Below are 21078 nucleotides of genomic sequence, written 5' to 3'. Positions count from 1 at the left end.
CACATGGACTAGCGGTTGACACGTATCTATATTTAATGTAATTCTAAATAATATTTTGATACAATGAACATAATTATGGCTGTTTCAAAATATGTATTACTTTTTTTCTGATCTGAGCAGTGTACTATTTGTCTGATTGTACAAAATAATCTGGAAGGAAAAAATATAACGTATTACAACTATACACAATAGACTTTTGAGTAAAATTAGTATTTTTTTAGTGGTTGCAGTATTATAATTTAGCTCTTCACTGGCCATACACAGACGTAAACCGCGGTCCACTTGAGACATTACGCAGATCGCCAAAAACCTGTTTAATTTTTCACATAGTTCAATGTCTGTGTGCTGTCATTAATACACCCTTTTCACCGGATTTGTACAAACACTACACAGACGATTTACAACTTATATTCCGAGTTTAATAATTCATTCCTGGATTGTGACACTTTTGAGTACAAATCTATGTCACCCTGTCACACCCTGGAGAAGGTCAGACTTTTTTAAGTCACAGTCACACACTGACCGCAATTCGCTATTACCACGACGCTTTTGGATTCACAGTAACGAACTCACTACGACTAGGCCAACTGCATGCTAAACAACTAAATCTCCACACAAATTATAAATAGTTTTCCACATTCTGGGTAAGTTTATTTATTTTGATGTCACATTTTGCAGTAGGGTAACTATAACCATGTTTAGTTTAGTCATCTTCCTCACAGCAACATTCATTCAAGCTATTGCTTTATTGTTGGTATAATTGACAAATACATATTTATATTACGCTGTAAAGTGTGTGTATGTCCGATTACCGCAACGCCATAGCCTACCATATACGGTAGTTTAAGACTTAGGCCTATATATTTTTTTCGACAATTCAATAGTATACCAATGTCTCTTCAAATCATAACTGTATGCATAATATTAATATAATTATAAGCATTACGCAGTGTGTATTTATTATTTTACTATTGGACATACAATTCTACTTATTTATTCCTTTCAGTTACGAATATGGCACAGGAACTGTTAATGAAAATTACGTGTACGAAATCTTATAAAGTCCTGCTGTTACAGAACACACCACCCTCCATGCGACAACACGCGGATCTTCTTGGAATGCAGATAGATAAAACATTGGAGGAATGTGTGTCAATGATATCGTCGCAGGCTACAGAAATTGAACAACTTCAGCGCCAGGTGCGGCAGCTAACAGCTACCAATAAGAAGCTTAACTTTCAGATGTCCCTGTCAACCTCACCAAGAACCCCTTCACCAAGTAAACAAACGGACCCACCAAAGCCACCACAAATTAGACCTAGAGCAACACCTATTGAACTGGACTTTTTTAGTACAGACAGCGACGACGAACCATTTTTGAAGTCTGTGGACTTGCTGGAAAGACAAGAAACACCCAAGAAAACTATGAAGCCTAAAAAACGGAGGCTGGTCAAGCACAAAAAAGGCCATACATCAACTTAGTAGAAATGCATTATAGACACTTTTCTTGATTACCTTTCTTAATGTGATTGATTGTACGGTATTAATAAAGCATTACTTTCATAACTTCAACATGCCTTCACTCAGTTTTGTATTGCATACCAACAGCATATCATTTTATAGAACATCAAGCGTCTTCATTCCCAATAACAATAATAATAGAAACAATGGAGATAAAAATAACAATAATAACAATAATAATGATGATGATTACAATGATGATGATGATAACGACGATGACGATGAATACGATGATGCCGACGCTGACGACGACGATGACGATCTTATGACAATAACAAAACATTACTAATACTGAGACAGTTACAGGAACGATATCACTTTAACATTAGGCTACAATTTCTCTTTCATTCCACATACAACATGAGGAAGTGAAAATGAATGACAGTGTATTTGACTTATTCAATTTTTATTTACTTCTCAGTTCTACCGATGTAGAGCATACGCCAGCAACAGTTCTGCCAGTACTACCCACTCCCGAACTAACCCCAGCGGCCGGCAGTACTCAATCTCTGCCTCAAGACGTACCAATAATTCATTATGGTCCAAAAAGACATGGTATTGTCCAGACTACTTATGATGTCAACGAGAACACAGTGCCTCACCACATTCAACACTTTCAACCAAAAGGACTCTTCAACCAAAATAACCTATGCCAGTATTGCTTGGCATACCGATTTGAAAAAGAAACAATAGGATTCTGCTGCAAACAAGGAAAGGTTGACTTACCCTCTCTACCAGACCTTCCGGAATATATCAGAACACTATTTGACCAGCAATCATTCCTCAATAACATCAGAGCATACAACAATGCTATGGCCCTTGCATCAATAGGTGTTAATGAGGAGCGCCTACCTGGATATTCGCCGACATTCAAAGTCCACGGTAAAGTGTATCACTATATAGGTTCGTTACTTCCTGACTCACCAGCATCCCCAAAATTTGCTCAACTCTACTTCTATGACGCGACAGAAGACCAACAGGCTCACCAAAGGTGTACCAATTCACCCACACACCTTACCCCAACTATACTAAAGGAACTTCAAGAGACACTACGAACCAGCAATCCATACATAGCAAGTATGAAATCTGTGATTGAACTGCCAAACCTGTCCTCCAAAAAATTAATACTGTCAACCAAAAACAAACCCAGTGCAGGACATAACAGAAAATACAATTTACCACAAACCAATGAAATAGCCGTATTACAGCTCAATGAATCATGCAATACTACTGACATTATCCTTCATCTCCGCGGAGGTGGGCTCACACGGATATATGACATACATCATTCATACGATCCTCTTCATTATATCATCATGTTTCCCCACGGTGCAGACGGTTACCATGACGACATGAAGCTGCAGAATGACAAACGGATGTCGCCTACCAACTATTACTGCTACCGGCTGCAGACACGTAAAGATCAATTCAACACCATTTCAAAATGCCGCCGACTTATGCAACAGTATGCTGTTGATGCTTTCTCAAAGGCAGAGCGTCAAAGACTTCGCTGGGCTCGCAACAATCAGAAGGTTCTCAGGGCTGAAAAATATAAATGCCTCATTGACGCAGTAAACAGGCAAGATAATGTACGCAACTTAGGCAAAGTGATTGTGCTTCCACCTACAATTTACGGAAGTCCCAGATGGTATGCGCAACAATACCAAGACGCAATGGCATTAATGCGGACGTACGGCAAGCCGGATTATTTAATTACGTTTACATGTAATCCAAAGTGGCAAGAAATTATCGACTCCATTCATCCTGGTGAACAGCCACAGGACCGACCGGACATTTGTAACCGTGCATTTAACAACCGCCTCCGGTTCTTCTTGGATGACCTGTTTAAACTAGACATTCTTGGAAACATTGTTGCCTACACACTTATGACAGAATTCCAAAAGAGAGGATTACCACATGTCCATATTGTTGCCATACTAACCAAGGAAGATAAGCCCCGAAATCCAGCGGACATCGACAAAATTGTATGTGCTGAAATACCTGTCGCCTCGGACAATCCCCGCTTACATAAAATTATTACTACCTGTATGATTCATGGACCGTGCGGCCACCACGATATATCAGCACCCTGCATGAAAACGGACAAAGGTATTATAAAGTGTGACAAGCATTTTCCGAAACCACCCTGATCTCACACCATCATGAGTCCAGACACAGGTGCAATTTATCGCAGAAGGTCACCCGTTGAAGGAGGACAAACAGCTACTGTTAAACGCCGAACAACCACTCACAGTCGACAACACCTTTGTCGTACCGTACAATCCGATTCTTACATTAAAATACAAAGCACACATTAACATCGAAATAGTCACAACAATCAAGGCAGTGAAGTACATATACAAATACATCACCAAGGGAAACGATAGAGTTATGGTTAAGTTACCGTCGGGAGAGGACGATGAAATAGAATCATTTGCAAATGCCCGTTATATTAGTGCGTCAGAAGCTATATGGCGGCTGTACGAGTTTCCACTCACCAGACGACATCCTGCCGTTAAGAAACTGCCTATCCATTTAGAACACGACCAAATGGGATATTTCAACCCTGACGACTCCAATGGATTGCAGAATGCTATCAACAAATCTGAAAAAACCATGCTAACCGCGTTCTTTGACTTAAATTCTAAAACTGCGTCGGATCTCATATATCCAAACATCGTAAGCAGATATATATACACAAACCACGTATGGCAACCACGGAAACGACACACCTCAAGAAATGACCACTTGTGCGATACTATCGGCAGGTTACCAGTCATAAATTTAAATGCTCACCAGAAAGAACTATATTTCCTTCGCATATTACTGCTACACATGTTAAATCCTACCAGCTTCATTGATCTTCGCACTGTCAGTGGAATAACATATGACACTAACCATGCTGTCTGTGTTGCTTTAGGATTATATGAAGATGACAGTGAAATTGATAAAGCCATGGAAGAAGCAGCTTCTATCCAGTTTGGAAACACAATCCGACAGGTATTCGCTACAATATTGCTTTACATTGTCCCCTGTAATCCCAACCAATTCTTCAACAGACACGTACAGATTCTCACAGAGGACTTTCAACGTCGCGACCACACTACTACACCCACCCAATCACAAATCAATGAGGCCTTAACCCTCATAAACCACGTCCTTCAAAGAGGTGGGAAATCATTAGAACACTTCAATCTACCAACCCCAGACCCAGAAACAAATGCCGCATCCCAAGTCATAGTGAAGAAACAACGTACGAAAACAGTCCTGCAACACTCTTACCAAATGGTCGCACTATTCATTCTCGGTTTAAAGTCCCACTAAAAGTAAATGACAACTCAACCTGCAATATTTCGATACAGTCACCTTTGGCATGCTTAATTAAAGATACATCACTTATCGTTATTGATGAAGTCACGATGGCCAATAAGCATGTATTTGAAACAGTTGATCGTACAGTACGCGACATACGGAGCAACGATAAACCATTCGGTGGGATAACTCTCCTCCTAGCAGGCGATTGCCGACAGATCCTCCCTGTGATTCCCAAAGGCGGCAAAGCTGAAATACTACAAGCAACACTGAAGACATCATACCTTTGGAAGAGTATCCAATCGCTTAAATTGACAGACAACTTACGTGTTATCCATTCACATGGCAACGTAGATCAACTTCGCCAATTTTCACATCTTCTTCTTTCAATAGGAGAAGGTACAAAGGAGGAAATTGACAAAGATACCATCGCCCTACCAGACCATTTTTTTTCAACTGCTACTTCGCTACAGCAATTTTGTCAAGAAATATTTCCCGGAATTACCAAAAACATTTCCCATACTACAGTTTGCTCTAACGCAATCATATGCCCAACAAACGAAAATGTAACAAAGGTCAATGACTGCCTAATAAATTTATTTCCCGGACCAGTTACAACATATCTCAGCTATGATTCGGTACAAGACGAGGCAGAACACCAATATCCAACAGAATTCTTAAACGAACTGTTCCTGCCTAGCCTACCTCCTCACAAGCTAATACTTAAGCCCGGTATTCCAGTAATGCTTTTATGCAACATAGACCCTAAGAATGGACACTGCAATGGAGCTAGATACATAGTCAAAACTCTACTAGACAGAGTCATCCATGCATCCATTGCTATGGGGCCACACAAAGGCAAAGACCTATTGATACCACGTTTTAAATTATCACCAGATGATCCGACACTACCCTTCGTTTTGACCAGGAAGCAGTTTCCTATTCGAGTATGCTTCGGTATCACATCTAATAAAAGTCAAGGTCAAACACTAAACAGAATTGGCATTTTTCTGGACCAACAGTTCTTTACCCATGGACAATTGTATGTATCTTTAAGCAGAGTTGGCCACCCAGACAACATCAAAATATACAATCCGCGCTCAGTTATCAGGAACCAAGTGTCCAATATTGTCTACAAAGAGGTACTGTAAATGAAACATAATATACAAATATGTGATTTGCAGGTAAGCTTAGAGCCTATTACCCAAACTACCTGACACATTGTGTCTTCACAATGGCTAGGAACAGTAGTATTCTAAATGTCACTTTGTAATTTATATAAACAGATGCCAGGATTGTGCATTATTCATTAGAAACACTATTATAACCTCATTATTGTACTTTTTTTGTACCAATTCTGAACCGATGTAACTTCCATGAGTCTTAGTTGTTGTAACATTTCCTATTACTTACTGTGGGTTTTTGTGGGTTCTTCTATCTTTGATTTTGATGACATCTTTATTTGTAATCTTTTGCTAAATCTTTGTGCAGTAGTATCATACACTCAGATATAGGCCTACCAGAGTTTAAATTCGTAATAAATGCAACCTTCCTTAAGGAGGCGATACACACGTACATTTCACCAACAACTTCGTGTGTTCAGTTACCATCCATCTACATCCCTCTGATGTCATTTAACATTCTTAACTACCTCATCAGAACGCTAATGGCATTTCAACAGTCCCACATAGAATACCCACGTTACCTTATAACTTGCCCTGTAACAATATACTCTAATTTGCTATATTACCCTGGAACCGATATTTTTGATGTACCTAATTTATCGACCACCATGAAACATCACAAAATAAAGATGCATTACTCATCAGTCATATGCATGGGTGTCACCCGGGTTTCAATTTCCAGAGGCGTTGTTCATGTTTTCGAGAACCATTCGGGTACACCCACTAGAGGGTCGCGAGCGAAGCGAGCGAACCCTCTAGTAACTTAAATTTTCACTAAGTGTCAATACAAAATAACTTTTAGTTTTTAATCTATGATCAATCATTGAAATTCATAAAATCGCGCGTAACTTACGCTGCGCAACTCAGACGGGACCGAAAACCTTATTACGACATCTTCAGATAGAGGTCAATAATCTGATAATGTTATACAATGTTATGTTGAGAAGATTTAGAGATACACGTGCAACAAAATTCTGGGAAAGAAAGAAGAACATAGAAAAAAAAAAAAGATCGTGACAATAACAAGGGGTTATCCGCCAAGTGCGGATAACCAAAAAAAAAAAAAGATCCTGACAATAACAAGGGGTTATCCGCCAAGTGCGGATAATCAATAATAAAGATTTTATACAATAACAATAGGTGATCATTTTATTCTAAATGATCACCTAATAAAAAGATGATGATGATGATGATTTTGTACAATCACAAGAGGTTATCCTGCAACAAGTTGCGAATAACCAAAAAACAGATGATGAAACAGGACAGTTACAAAGAGTTATCCGCTACTATGCGGATAACTAATAATACAGAAAAAAAAAATGATGAAACAGGACAGTTACAAGGAGTTATCCGCTACTATGCGGATAACTAATAATATTGATTTCATACAATAACAATAGGTGATCATTTTATTCTAAATGATCACCTAATATTAATAAGATTTTACAGACGTTTTTTTCATGCAAATTTTGCATGACTATGTTCAATAGTTTCGTTTCTATGGAACGCCAAAAGGGCAACATTATTAGAGGGCTAAAAACTATGTGGAATCCATCTATTTAACGCATTTTTTGTTCAATTTCAATATGTTTTGTCACATCAATACAAATAAAGTGTTACTGTTAATACTTTACCTGGTTTCGTTAAATTTAAGAATAAAATCGATAAATCAATCATATCCCCCTCAGGTCACCCTTATGACTAGGTGTAGGTAGTGATGCTGATTTTAAGATCGATTAATATTCTTTGTAAACAGAAAAGTATCAGCGGTAACAGATTACAGCATTTTTATTGACAAATTGACAAAATATATTAATTTAAATTAAGCGTGCATTTCACCAATGAATGCATTAAAAGTAGACGCATTCCACCAAGTTTTTAGCCCTCTATTATTGTTGCTCTTTTGGCGCTCCATAGAGACGAAAGTATTGAACATTATTGAGTGTACGAAATTTGTGAATAGTGTGCGAGAAACACGTCTGTAAAATCAATTTTTATTTATCAATAATACCAAGTATTTATTTGTTCCTTTTGATGTGCATCTCCTTCATAAAAGTACTTATGAGGCCTATTTCTAAGGTGTGGTATTCAGAATAAAGTTGAAGCAATGGAGTAAATATATATATCAACAAACACACCGTCAAGTTTGTTTGTTGTGAAACAAAGATATATATTTACTCAAGGGGTAAAAAATATTGTGAGTTTATTTCTGTTTGTAATAAGTATATTTCATTAAATTTATAGAGTATCACGGTGCTGACGTCACGACGGTAGGTGGCGCTGCGTGGTTGCTAGCCAACCAAAAAATGCGTTCAACCTTGGTTCAACCTGCCTGAGTGATTCTCAGGTCACCAATGGTTTGGAATAGGCTTATTGAAGTAGTCATTTTAAAACTTAATAATTTTCAATAAAAACAAACTAAAATTTCAAAAGATTACTAAATATTTGTTTTTAATAATCTATTTATTCTTCAACTACAGTTTAAAGATGTATTGTCCCCCAAAATATGAAAAATGAAGATCAATAAAATCAAATTTTGAATAGACCATTTTGTAGTTATAATAAAGTTGTTCACTTTCACCAAAAAAAAATCCGAAAAAATTATTAATTTCGCTTAGAAAAAAAGCAAAATAAGTTAATCAATTGTCCCAACTTGTCAGCTCAAAAATTCGGCCGATAGAGCTAACTCATAAATATGCATGATATGTTAATGAGCATCGACACAGCTGAGATCTGATCTAACAAACATATGGATGATGCACTTTGTTTACACCGCGTACCAGAGATCGACGCGACTGGCAGGGGTTTCCCCTGATCGTAGTATGTAAAGATGAGCTGTTAATTTGTCGGTAAGTAGGCCTAGACGGTTATTTCAAATATAATAATTATATATATAACGCAAACTAGACAAACGTTTGTAATAACAGGAAGGTTAATTAATTAACTTAGCCTGGGATTTTGTCAGGGCTAGGCCTAGAATAATACATGCATACAGCATAGGCCTAGCTAGGCTAGGAGTAGTAGAGACAATCGGGTCCCTGCAGAAGATGCCCAGCTAGGCCCTATACATTGCCCCATCAATCCGAAAATACAGCCAGCCTGCTGTACCATATACATAATTTACAGTTGAAGCTTGTTTAACTAGTTTTATGATAAAAATAAAACAAACATTTTTCAGGGAAAATGGTTACAATACAAGCCTGAAGTTGAGAACCTTCCAGCAGCACACTGTACACGTAGACAGACAGAGGGGAAAAGCCAGCTTAGCCATTTTACAACACAAACAAATGTTCTTCACTATGTTACTCTGTACTGTAGTAAGTCAAATATTTGTTTTCTCTTTATTAAGTTGTAATGTGTTTTACCATAGAAAGGTAGTGTACTTATTTGACTATGTCAAAGCACGCAATCTCACTAGCCCACATTTTGCACTAAATGTGCATGATCTATTTTTAAATACCAAATTCCAGGTTTTCGTACTTTGCCGAAATTGAAAACTTTGGATTTTGTGAAACATTTAACTTATTTATACATCATTGTTTTAAAAAATTTATTTAAAGACGTTGAGCTGATGAAGACTGGAACAGAGGTCACATTCGTACTTCATAAAGACAACTAATGATAGACTCGGTATTGGAATACTGTATGATTGGATATTGCAAGAAAAATATTTGTGATGCTGCATTCGGCCAATATGTTCCTGTCCAGCTTGTAAAATGTTGTTGAATAATTTTTTTTTATTATAAAGCAATAATATAACGTTAATTATGTACAGTATATTATTTTGTAAACATAACATTCAATAAATAAAAAATACAGTACACAGGATAAATTCTTCAAATTTACTTATACTTCATAATTTTACTGTAAATATTACAGTGCAAAAGGAGTTAATAAAAAATATATATACAGTATATCTTATTGAATTCCTGTATTGTTTTTTTGTGTCAATTTGTCTACTAATATCAATATGTTGATTGTGGCAGTAATTACGGCAGCTATAGTCTTCTAAGATCGCTCATATCCATTACAAAGTGTCATTTCAATAGTAAGAAATGTTTCAATAAATTGTGAATGTTGCCACTGTTCGATACATTTTGTGTTTCTCACTACTTTACTTGCTTCTATTGTTCAATCAATGTTAATATATCTGCATAAATGTTTAATTGTGTGAATGTTGATTTGAACCTATTGCATTTGATGCAGAAAATATTTTTAAAATACTGTACAGTAAACATCCAAAACAATATTTAGATTTATTTCGTAATTTCCTCTGTAGAATAGTTAGAAATCTTAAAAAATTAAACCATTTTATCATGATGGAATCAAAAAATTATAAAACAAAAATACATCCCTCCTGGTGGTGGTCTAGCCCTAGCTAGCAGTGTACTGCCTAGCCTAGGCCTACTACACTCTACTTCTAGAAACAGAAGGAGGCAGCAGTAAGGCTCTCGAGACTGCCTGCCCCCATGTGGTTGTGCTAGTACTAGTAGGCCTAGTACAGTAGCAGCAAATTCTCCTGCTAGCGAAACAAAAACTCACCTAAATGAATAAGATTCAACATCAAAGTTACCAACTGCAGTTTTAACTTAGTATTCTGCTAGCTATAGTTTTCGTGTTTCCTTCAAGATTCGTCTCGCGTTACTACTCGACTCCTCAGAGCTAGCTATGCATTGCTATCGTCGCGTTGTTGGCTGTTTGTTGTATGTTGAGAGCAGCATCATCCACATGATGTATCCATACAATATGAATATTTATGAGCTAACTCAGGTCAAGGGTTAAATTAAACTGGAACATGTTTGTCTTCCAGACAAATAGCTTCCGGTTGGTTAATTTTTGCTTTAAATTACGATTTTCTCGAGTAAATAATTTTTGTTTTCGATCCAATTTGAGGTCAAAGTGAATAAATTTTATGTGCAATTAAAATGGCCTATTCAACAAAAATATTTAAAAAAAAAATGTTTTCAGGGGGACAATACATCTTTAAGTTAAAAAAAATCAAGCTAAGATACATAATTTGATAGAAATACAGATCTATACAGTTTATCAACAGAGTAGCGTTGAACGCATTTTTTGGTTGGCTAGCAACCATGCAGCGCCCTGTATCGTTGTGACGTCACACCGCAAAACTCTATGGTAAAAAGCATTAATAAATGAAACCTTATGTTTAAAATTATGTATAGATAAACAATTATTGTTTTTAAGCTGTCATATATCTTAGAATTTTTAATCTTATGTTTTGGGTCTTAGGTTTCGTGATCTTAGATCTTAGGGGGTCTTAGCTGGTTTCGTGATCTTAAGTTTCGTAACACCCATATAGCTACAGCTATAATTATGTTTGTAACTATACCTTATTGAGTTAATACTGCTATTTAGTTGGTAGCTATATAGTTACTGCTTTTCAGTTATATAGAATGCTATTTAGCTACAGCTATATGTATGTAGCTCCTTATTGACTTACTGCTATTTAGTTGATTGAGTTACTGCTATTTAGTTTGGAGATTTATTATGCTATATAGAGTTACTGCTTTTCAGTTATAGAATGCTCTTTAGTTACAGCCTACTAACAAACACATACTGAGAGTGACTAACATCATAAATAATAATATTAATATAAATAAATACTAAAAAAAATGTATATTGAATTTATATTTTTTTTTGCCTATGTGTATGTGTAGACCTAACCTTACTAATCCTGCCATTATAATACAGTATTAACTATTAAAACTTTTTGCATTACATACTTTAAATGGGGCCGAGTTGACCGATTAGTATTTGACCGAGTTGATGTGAGGCCGAGTTGGCTTGAGTCTGAGATGATGTGAGGCTGAGTTGACTTGAGGCTGACTTGACTTAAGGCCGACTTGACTTGGGGCCGAGTTGACTTTGGGCCAACTTGACGTGGGGCCGACTTGACTTTGGCCGAGACGGTTTAGGGCCGAGTTGACCTGCACCCCATACAGCTATACAGTAAATCCACACTCTAATAGTACTGTAACCCCCCTTCTAATAGTAACCCACCTTATAAGTCAATCTATAATAATAACCCACTACTCTAATAGTAACCCATGGGGTTAATATTACCATCACAAAAACTATTGACAAAATGACATTATGAAGAATGGTCATTTATGATGCAGCTGTATTTGAAAAATAAGGAGATGATGCATTTGATCTCGGAAGTGGGGGAGGATTGAGTGTTTTTGAGTTTATAAAATAAAGTTTGTTTATAATTCGTACTGTTTTTATTATTATGATTTGCTGACCGGAATAGTTAGGGTGGGTTACTATTTTCAAGTGCCTAATTTAAGATTAGTAATAGTAACCCACTACTCTAATAGTACTCCCCCTTCTAATAGTAACCACCCTAAAAAACAAAGAATTATAACCCAGGGTTACAATTACAAGATTTACGGTATGTAGCTATACATCTTATAGACAAGCTATATATGCTATAGAGTGACTGCTTTTTAGTTCATATTTAGTTACAGCTATATTTAGCTATAATTTAGCTATACCTTTATTGAGTTACTGCTATTTAGTTATAGCTATATGCTATTTAGTTACTGTTATTTAGTTAAAAAATGCTATTTAGTTACAGCTATATGTAGCTATACCTTAATTAGTTACAGCTTATAAAATTACTGCTATTTAGTTATAGCTATATGTTAGTTTTCATGCTATAGCCAATCCTGCGCCATTAATTTGACGTTTAGCTATCTCGCTGTACAGGTATGTTGTTGGCCTGCTAATCGTGGTCGCGTCTTTCCATTGGTTACAGTAAGGTTAAAATCACTGCATCACTGGATTAGCGTTATTAAATCTACCCTCTCCTGCTAAGGTTATTAACCCTGCAGGGTGCAACAGCTGCCTAACGCTAATCCATGGCCTAATTCAGACACAAAAATATGTACGCCGCTTACATAACGCCACCTTAATGCTGTGAGTCTGAACATACCCTAAAAAGGTAGTTTAGTTTTTAAAGGTACTGAAGACCATCTCTTTTCTCGAACTCTGGCACTTCGTAATTCTCCTATAAACCGCTTCCCTAAGCTTTGGTCTAAATTACCTTCCTCATTACGTCAATTAGCTGTTACTGAATCTATTCCTCATCTTTTATCATCTATTGAATCTTGATAATTAGGTGATCATTTAGAATAAAATTATCACCTATTGTTATTGTATGAAATCAATATTCTTCCTATTATTATGTGATCATTGAGAATAAAATGATCATCTATTGTTACAATTAAAAAGTTGAATGGCAATGATCACAAAAAATTCACAATGTCTTGCAAATAACTAATTAACTTAGTCCTAATAAGCTTTTCAGCGTGATCACTCATTCGTGACGTCATTTATACGCCATTTTGTGAAATCACATTATCAATCATATCTCCATAATTCATTATCACATATTAATGAAATTCACTACATGTAAACTTCATGTTAAGGGTAAAAATATTGGGTAATAAAAACGCACGCGCACGTAAGGTCATGCATGTGAAATCGCGTGTTAACAATTTAAAAAGCTCAAAATTAAGTTTTGATCAACTTAGAGCATGAATTTGACCATTTGCGTGCTTCAAAAAATTACTGCGCCAAACGTTTTTGCACACGCGATACTTAGAAAGCGTAAACATACATATTTTTTGTACAAATCGCCTTCTACTCATCATCCTTAGTACATTAACCAAATTCATTCCGACTTAAAATAACGCTATACGAGCAGGTTAAAAATGACAAAATGCGCACATTAATTGCACAAAAGTGCTGAAAATGGTAAAAAATAAGGCATTTTTAAAATGAAAATAACTCTTCAGAATGCACGGTGACCCCAAATTTTTTTAACTTATTCTGGAAGCCATTGAGTTGTAGATATGAATTCATGTACACATTTCACGTACAAAATGTTGACGTCATCAAATGGCCACTTGAATTTAAAAATTAAGTTTTTTTCTCTTTCGTCATAGATTAATCACATTCAACAGAGTGCATCTCGGTTATTTTTTGCCCGATTTTCGCTCAAATTTTAGTATATGATTGCTCAAATAATTATCTTTTTCATGAGTTGTCAACATTTTCATTTTAATGATGTCATCACGCGTAAAAACTTGAATAACATAGCTCGTGTAATGTCACCTACACCATATTTATTTACTTCAGAATTAAAGGTGACCTTGATGATTATAATTTATTATGAAAGCTGATGAAATGTATATATAAATTCATATAAAAATTAAGCCTATCGGATGTTGTGACGTTATGAAATGGCCAGTTGAAGTAAGAGCGTGCGAGCTCAATTCAATATCTTTCGAAATTGTGATCTTCAAATTTATTTTGACGTCATCATACTAAAAAAATAGAACATGGTGTGGTTCCTGTAATTTTTCATATGTTACACTGTATATAGATATACAGTACACTGTACCGTATAGATTGTATTATATGACACATAATAGGCACCATAAGCATTATGCATCAGCTAATAGTATACAAATAATGAATGTTTATGAGTGTAATGGTACAAATAATGGCATGAGGTGAATGATGAAAGGTTATATATCAACGAGGCGACAGCCGAGTTGATATTAACCTTTCATCATTCACCAAATGCCATTATTTGTACCATTACACGAATATAGAACATTCATTATTTGTTTTATATAACATCTAAATAGATTCTTGTCATTTGAATCAAATAAGGTAAGGTAGCCCTAGCCAAAGGCCTACATTTCATTCACATTGATTAAAAACAGTAACATTTGGTTTTTAATATTATATTTAATATTATATTTATATGGATTTTATAAACACACCTACTTTAGTGTTAATTATGTCAACAAACGACCAAACAATCTTAGGCCTAGCAAGGCTAAAACGCCTAGACTAGGCCTAGCCTAATAGAGCATGGCCTAGGCTAGACCTAGTAGCCTACTAGTACTAGCTTGGCTGAAAGGCAAAACTTCGACAGACAATTGGAACTTATCTAGGCTAATTATGGTTTTTCCAACAATTCCACGTCTTGTAGGCATGTCCCCATTAATTAATCAAAATCCTAAAAACGATCTAAAGCTAATTTAAATGCCTTTTTGAATGAAATTAGTACATATATGTCCAAATCGTACACAAATATCTGCTGCTGTTGCATATCTCGCGGTGGTGTTTACAAATGAAACTGAGACCAGACGACAGGTGGCGCTGTTGTATTTCCCAGTACAGAGCCATATCATAGGGTAATTTGTGTACTAAATTTTTTTTCATCCGCGAAACGTTTTTTTTTTCGTACACAAAAATGTGTACGATCGTTTAATAGTGCGTACTATTGCACGCCATGTGACCCACAATCGTCCAATCAAATAACAGGAATTTATTTAGGTGTTATATAAATTGCATTAATCAATATTTTGCGGTCATATTTAACTCATGTGGATGTTTTTTTTTCAATTAAATATCAGTAAAATTATAAAAATGATCACCTATAATTCGTCAAAGTGACGAATTAAATTCTAGTTATCTTTAATTCTTTTTTTTTTTTTTTTTTGCATATTTAATTCAATTTTTTTGTATATATAATAATTGTTATTTGTTTGTATATTCACAGCTTAATACATTTGTTTATAAATTTATATTAGTTAAGATCAGGGACTGCTGACTCTTGTAGTTACATATATTTTATCTTATGGTTTGTTGGTCAAATAAATAAATGAAATGAAATAAATTCAAGGTCACAATCCAGAAAAACAAATCTGTTTATATTTCATTGTTTATATACATATTTCATAGTTTCCATGAGAACCTTGAAAAGAACTTGACCATAGGCCTAAGGTTCAGAGTCAAATGCTACTTGAAAAGTAAAATAAAATGTCATAAAAAAAATTGATTATAAAAAAAAATAATATCCTCTGCAGGAGCTCAACCAGCGATCTCAACTGTGAAAGGCTGAATACAAACAGTGGTGGATCTAGGGATGAATATGGTGACTAGCCACCCCCTTAATTTTCTAAAAAAAATTTAAAAATGATACAACCAACCTGTGACCGTCGCTAGACATGGATTCGACGTACCTGATTCGTTGCTAAGAATAGGCCTAGAGCTAGGGTCATTATAGTTGTGTAAATAGGCCTACATAGTGAAGTCAAGAGTTTAAAAAAGAAAACGTGATTTAAATTTATCGGAAAATACCCACAACTGAGCTATTTTCAAAACACACGCACTCGATCCCCTACACTACCAGTGTCTAGCTTGCTCTCTAAGTGTGAATACTAACGTCACCTCTCTTCAAAAGTACCAAAGTGTTGACCATTTTTCATTTCAGTTAATTACCACCCTGGTCCGTGTGCACATGTTAGCGTGGTATTCTTATTTACAGCCTTGTGCAGAGTGAAATGTATTATCATTTTTTTATAGAATAATGGTATGCAGTATGAATTAAAAATTAACGAGAAACATGGTGTTCTTTTATAATTTCATAGGCATAAAATAAACATGAAATGTCTTGTTGTATGTACACGCCGAAAACGTGTGGCATATTTGGCGTTTTATTGATTTTGTGTTATAGACACGGCGATCACTGCAACCATTGTATACTAAATTACATAAAGTTATTCTCCCGGCTGTAGGGTGTATATCTGAGGTTAACAGACCATAACACAGTACATACACGTACACCATATCGGAGGCATTTTTGGCGTACCGTGCGATCAAATGTTCATTTCGTTCAAAGTGTTTTTTGATCACAGTTTATTATCAGTTAGTCGAAAAAAGATCCATATTTAGGAAGGAGTTATTTAAATTTACATTATGTAACATTTGTTATCAAATGTGATGGAAACAGTTTCCCTTGCCTAACAGTGTGTAAGCCTAATCACACTCAGCTCTACTGTACATGTGGAAATTTCGGAGTGGCCTCTAGATGAATTTGTGTTATTTTTCATTTAACCTTCGTATTGTTTTTTCCTAGCAATGACAAAATTTGAGGTTCAACGGGTACTGGTGACATCTGCTGCAGCTCTGATGATGGTTGGATGGATATATTATTGGATAAAGCTAAAACAAAAACGGGAAAAAGAAGTGATACAGAAACAAGAACTAGGCCTAATACCAATTTCAAAATACAGAAATGACAGCAGAACAATTGTTGTTATCAAATCCCAAAAAGAATTGAATGATGTATTACCAAAGCTAAAAGAAGACTTACATTTATTTAAGGTTTGTATTGTATTGAAACATTAAATTCTGACTTTAAAGTCTTGGAACTAGCACAAATAATATTCCCAACAGAATTTCTGGACAATTGTTACAGTACTGACTACATATCATGTGTACGTGTAAAATATGTGTAATTGCTGTGTTCACGCTGTGCCTTTAGGCAGTTATATTCAAGAGAACGGAATCATTAGGAAACGGTAGCTTATTGTTTACTATGGTCATTTATGGCCGCGCTGAAGCCTTTCTGCTGTCAGGGGAAATTACCATCCCGGCGGCTAGCCCTGGTGTATATAATATACAGTAGTCTGCAATTAATGCATGTGTGTGTGTTTAGCTACATCTCGCTAGACATTTCCCAAATGTTTTGTTTACTCTACTCACGCACTGCATGCATGAGGAAAGTTTATTAAGCAGCATCTAAAATGCATAACGCATAAATATTTGATTTTGATAAGATTAAGACGCCATTGATCGAAGATACAATAATGTTACTTTTTAATCTGAAAAGGACACACCTATCGAAAAATAGCCAATTCGGGTAAATAGGCGACAGACGGCTCTCGTTTGTGCAGCGCACGACACTCGATACAGTAGTTCAGGTAGACTTGATCATCCATGTGTCGTGTAACGTCTGTTTCTCTACCACTCAGCTGTGCAGTCTATCTCTATTCTCCTACCTCCATCATATTGAAATAACAAAGAGATGCCTGGTACAACGAGACAAGTTGACGAATAATGGAGCTTGAATTAAACAAAAATAAGACATACAAAATAAGACATACAATATAATTAAAGTAAAATATAACAAAGAAAGTAAAATTAAAATGGATAATTACTGTATAGACATTATATAAATGATCAGCAGTGATCATCATGATCAGCAGTGATCATCATGATCAGCAGTGAACATCATGATCAGTCTGAGCAGTGTTCAGCATGATCAGACAGTGATCAGCATGATCAGTAATCAGTGTGTGAGCAGTAATCAAGTGATCAGCGTTTAAAAGACACTGCCAGTTTATTTTACTATTTTTTACTCTTGCTGTGCAATAGGTTTTAGGTGTAGATTGTGAATGGTGTACTAAAGATAAGAAGACCCTACCAGTGGCACTGATCCAGGTAGCAACTATCAATGGCCTCTGTATACTTGTGAGAATGAACCTTCTGAAGTCAAAAGCTAAACTCCCAACAGAATTTCTTGATGTCTTAGCAGATAAAAGGTATTGTGGGTCATTCCATCTTAAATCAAAAAACAAATAAATTTGACATTGACATCACATCATTGATTTTGCTTAAATTTGGTGCAAAAATCTAAAACGTCACAGTTCCAAATTTTAGCTTAGGGACATTAGATATGGATGTACCGTACTGAAAAATCCTTTTTGTGTACCAATTTTAAGCAAAAAGCCATGACGAGTGACAAAGAATGCATTGGTTGAATTATGGCAGAATGACACTTGCATTCTTCAAAATTAATACACTTTCTTACACTTTACCAAAGAATATATCAGAAGATTGAGCAATCCATGGTTTTTCCTCAAACACTAATGTTTTTAGGGCACCACTTTTTTATTTTTATGATAAAAAATGTTATCTGCATGCCAACACATCATGTTTATGCTATTTGGATATTAAATTGTTCGTTTTATGCAAATTCATTTTAAAAGTAAAACTACCGGGCGCATTGTTGTTGACGCATTTTCACGAAGTATAGTTTACTGAGACATCATCTCATCCAAACTGATACTTGAAACCAGTAATCTAGATGCTTTAAAATGTTGGCCGATTTTCTACACCAAGTAAATTGTGATTTTACTTTGTCTCCAACTGCAATTATTGATGGATAGATTATGGTTGTTTAGTGCATCTTTAAGGTTCATGAGTATTACGTACTCAAGTCGTTTGCATTCAAATACGAAATGATACATTACAGGTCAATAACTGTACTTCCTGAAATTTTTTTAAAAAATCTTGTATTAAACAGAATAGAAACATATATATTCTGAACAATTTGTCATGATGAACTTTCCACACTCCAATGGTGGCAATTTTCCTGAAAAAAAAACAGGTCAAAGGTCAAATATGGTATTTCTAGTCATTATTTAAGAAAAAACTTCATTATAGTAAATAGAAATGTTTATGTTCTGAACATTTTGACACCTAAATTAACTCTTTTATGGATATCATTATCAAAATATATTAACCTTTAAATGCAGTTGGCAATTGTACCATAAAGGTCTAAGGCAAAACTGCGTACTTCCAGGCATTTTTGGATGACATTTTTCATTAAACTAAATAGTAACATATATAATTTGAACAATTTGACACCAAAATAAACTGTCTGTGATAACTATTTACTGGAGATATGGGTCAAAGGTTAAAACTGGTACTTCGGGTCATTTTTTTCAAAAAATGTCATTAGAGTGAATAGGAATGTTTATGTTCTGAACATTTTGAGCTAAAAATCAACTCTATAACCAGTAGTTTCAGAGATATAGAGTGTTTAAGCGAAAATGTCCGCCATTTTAAAGTATGTAAATGTCATGTCGTGTCATTTTGCTTGGCGCCCATCAAAAATTTAATTTGTAGATGGTGGGCAACCTGTATACCAAATTTGGTGCTTTTGGAAGAAACTGAACAAAACACCCTTATTTCAGCCCTAACAGACTTCACTATACTATACTATATTTATCACCAACATATTGACTTATTCTCATCATCACTTTCCAACTGTATTTCAAATGCTGAATTTGTTTTTATTCTGTAACCTTCAAAACAAAGGCTTAGCAAAATCATAATCATAGTAGCTCATAAATTAGCTTATGGTGGCCATTTTGACAATCAAAATGGTGGTCATTGTGTGAACTTCAAAAAGTTGTATTTAAATTTCTTGACCCTCAAAACATACACTTTGCCACTAAAATCATTTCCTTAAATAATGTAGAAGCTGAGGTATGAGGACAAATCTGTTGTAAATGTTATGGCAGCCATTAGGCGAACTTTAAAATACTGTATTTAGACTTCTTGACCTTCAAAACATATACTTTTCCACCAAAGTCGAGTAAAGCGCAGGATTAGCTGTTTTGGGTTTGTATCTGTTTTTTTCTGTGTTAAGACATACAGAATGATTTTGTGGCTATTTTGTTGCTATGATCATGCTAGTTAATGCTAGTTGTGCCATTATTGGTCAAATAGACAGTGGGACTGTTATTATGCTATCAAGTGTAAGGGACTGCTATAGCTGCTATTTCTGCTATAGCTCGGAAAGCAGTTGCGGTCGCTATTGATATGCTATTATTCTATTGAAGTATAAGGGTTAAGTGTTACTGCTATAGCTGCTATTTCTGCTATAGCTTTAGAAAGTAGTTGTGGTTGCTACTGATATGCTATTATGCTATTGAAGTCTAAAGGTGAAGTGTTACTGCTATAGTAGCTATTTCTGCTATAGCTTAAAAAGCAGTTGTGGTCGCTACTGATATGCTACTGTATTATGCAATTGAATTCTATGCTTAGGTGTTACTGCTATTTCTGCTATAGCTTAGAAAGCTATTGTGGTTGCTACTGATATGCTACTGTGGTATTGAAGTCTAAGGGTTAAGTGTTACTGCTATAGCTGCTATTTCTGCTACAGCTTAGAAAGTAGTTGTGGTTGCTACTGATATGCTATTATACAATTGAATTCTATGCTTAGGTGTTACTGCTATTTCTGCTATAGCTCGGAAAGCAGTTGTGGTTGCTACTGTCTAAGGGTTAAGTGTTACTGCTATAGCTGCTATTTCCCATTCAGTAGGAATATTGTATGCAGCATGCAATTCTGAAAAGCAGCTGAATCCAGTACCTTGTTATTTTG

At 35.4% G+C, this 21078-nt stretch overlaps 3 protein-coding genes and 1 long non-coding RNA gene across 6 annotated transcripts in view; all 4 read left to right on the top strand.

Annotated features, from left to right (window-relative positions):
* The window catches only part of LOC144849195 (exonuclease 3'-5' domain-containing protein 2-like), a 72829-nt gene that overhangs the window by 17249 nt on the left and 34502 nt on the right, over positions 1–21078 (top strand). For 2 of the 3 annotated variants that reach the window (XM_078706237.1, XM_078706236.1), the window contains exons 2-3: positions 16981–17228; positions 18282–18448. In XM_078706237.1, coding sequence (XP_078562363.1) covers positions 16983–17228; positions 18282–18448 — 413 coding nt within the window. In that variant the 5' untranslated portion in view covers positions 16981–16982. Of the gene's footprint in view, positions 1–16596; positions 16770–16980; positions 17229–18281; positions 18449–21078 lie in introns of those variants that run through there. The other variant, XM_078706238.1, reaches the window with a different exon arrangement.
* LOC144848949 (uncharacterized) lies at positions 602–4845 on the top strand. The gene is made up of 4 exons (XM_078705900.1): positions 602–644; positions 1007–1481; positions 1943–3630; positions 3716–4845. Exons 2-4 carry the CDS (start codon positions 1015–1017, stop codon positions 4843–4845), a joined length of 3285 nt encoding a protein of 1094 aa, XP_078562026.1. The 5' UTR covers positions 602–644; positions 1007–1014.
* Positions 4941–5984, top strand: LOC144848948 (ATP-dependent DNA helicase PIF1-like). Its single transcript, XM_078705899.1, has one exon. The coding sequence runs from the start codon at positions 4941–4943 to the stop codon at positions 5982–5984; it is 1044 nt and encodes a 347-aa protein (XP_078562025.1).
* Positions 8790–9931, top strand: LOC144848435 (uncharacterized). The gene is made up of 3 exons (XR_013613850.1): positions 8790–8866; positions 9196–9334; positions 9578–9931. It is a non-coding gene; the product is annotated as an uncharacterized LOC144848435 (long non-coding RNA).

The sequence above is a fragment of the Antedon bifida genome, chromosome 7 (genome assembly GCF_963402885.1).
Source record: "Antedon bifida chromosome 7, ecAntBifi1.1, whole genome shotgun sequence".
Lineage (NCBI taxonomy): Eukaryota > Metazoa > Echinodermata > Crinoidea > Comatulida > Antedonidae > Antedon > Antedon bifida.
This window is presented reverse-complemented; position numbering and strand designations above follow the sequence as displayed.

What these genes read in the sequence shown, in the direction of transcription:
- LOC144848948 (XM_078705899.1), top strand. Translation starts at nt 4,941, where the DNA reads ATGGCCAATAAGCATGTATTTGAAACAGTTGATCGTACAGTACGCGAC.
- LOC144848949 (XM_078705900.1), top strand. Translation starts at nt 1,015, where the DNA reads ATGGCACAGGAACTGTTAATGAAAATTACGTGTACGAAATCTTATAAA. An exon ending in AAAGGCCATACATCAACTTA is followed by an intron (nt 1,482 to 1,942) that starts GTAGAAATGCAT and finishes TTTACTTCTCAG; the next exon opens with TTCTACCGATGTAGAGCATA. An exon ending in CTGCATGAAAACGGACAAAG is followed by an intron (nt 3,631 to 3,715) that starts GTATTATAAAGT and finishes AATTTATCGCAG; the next exon opens with AAGGTCACCCGTTGAAGGAG.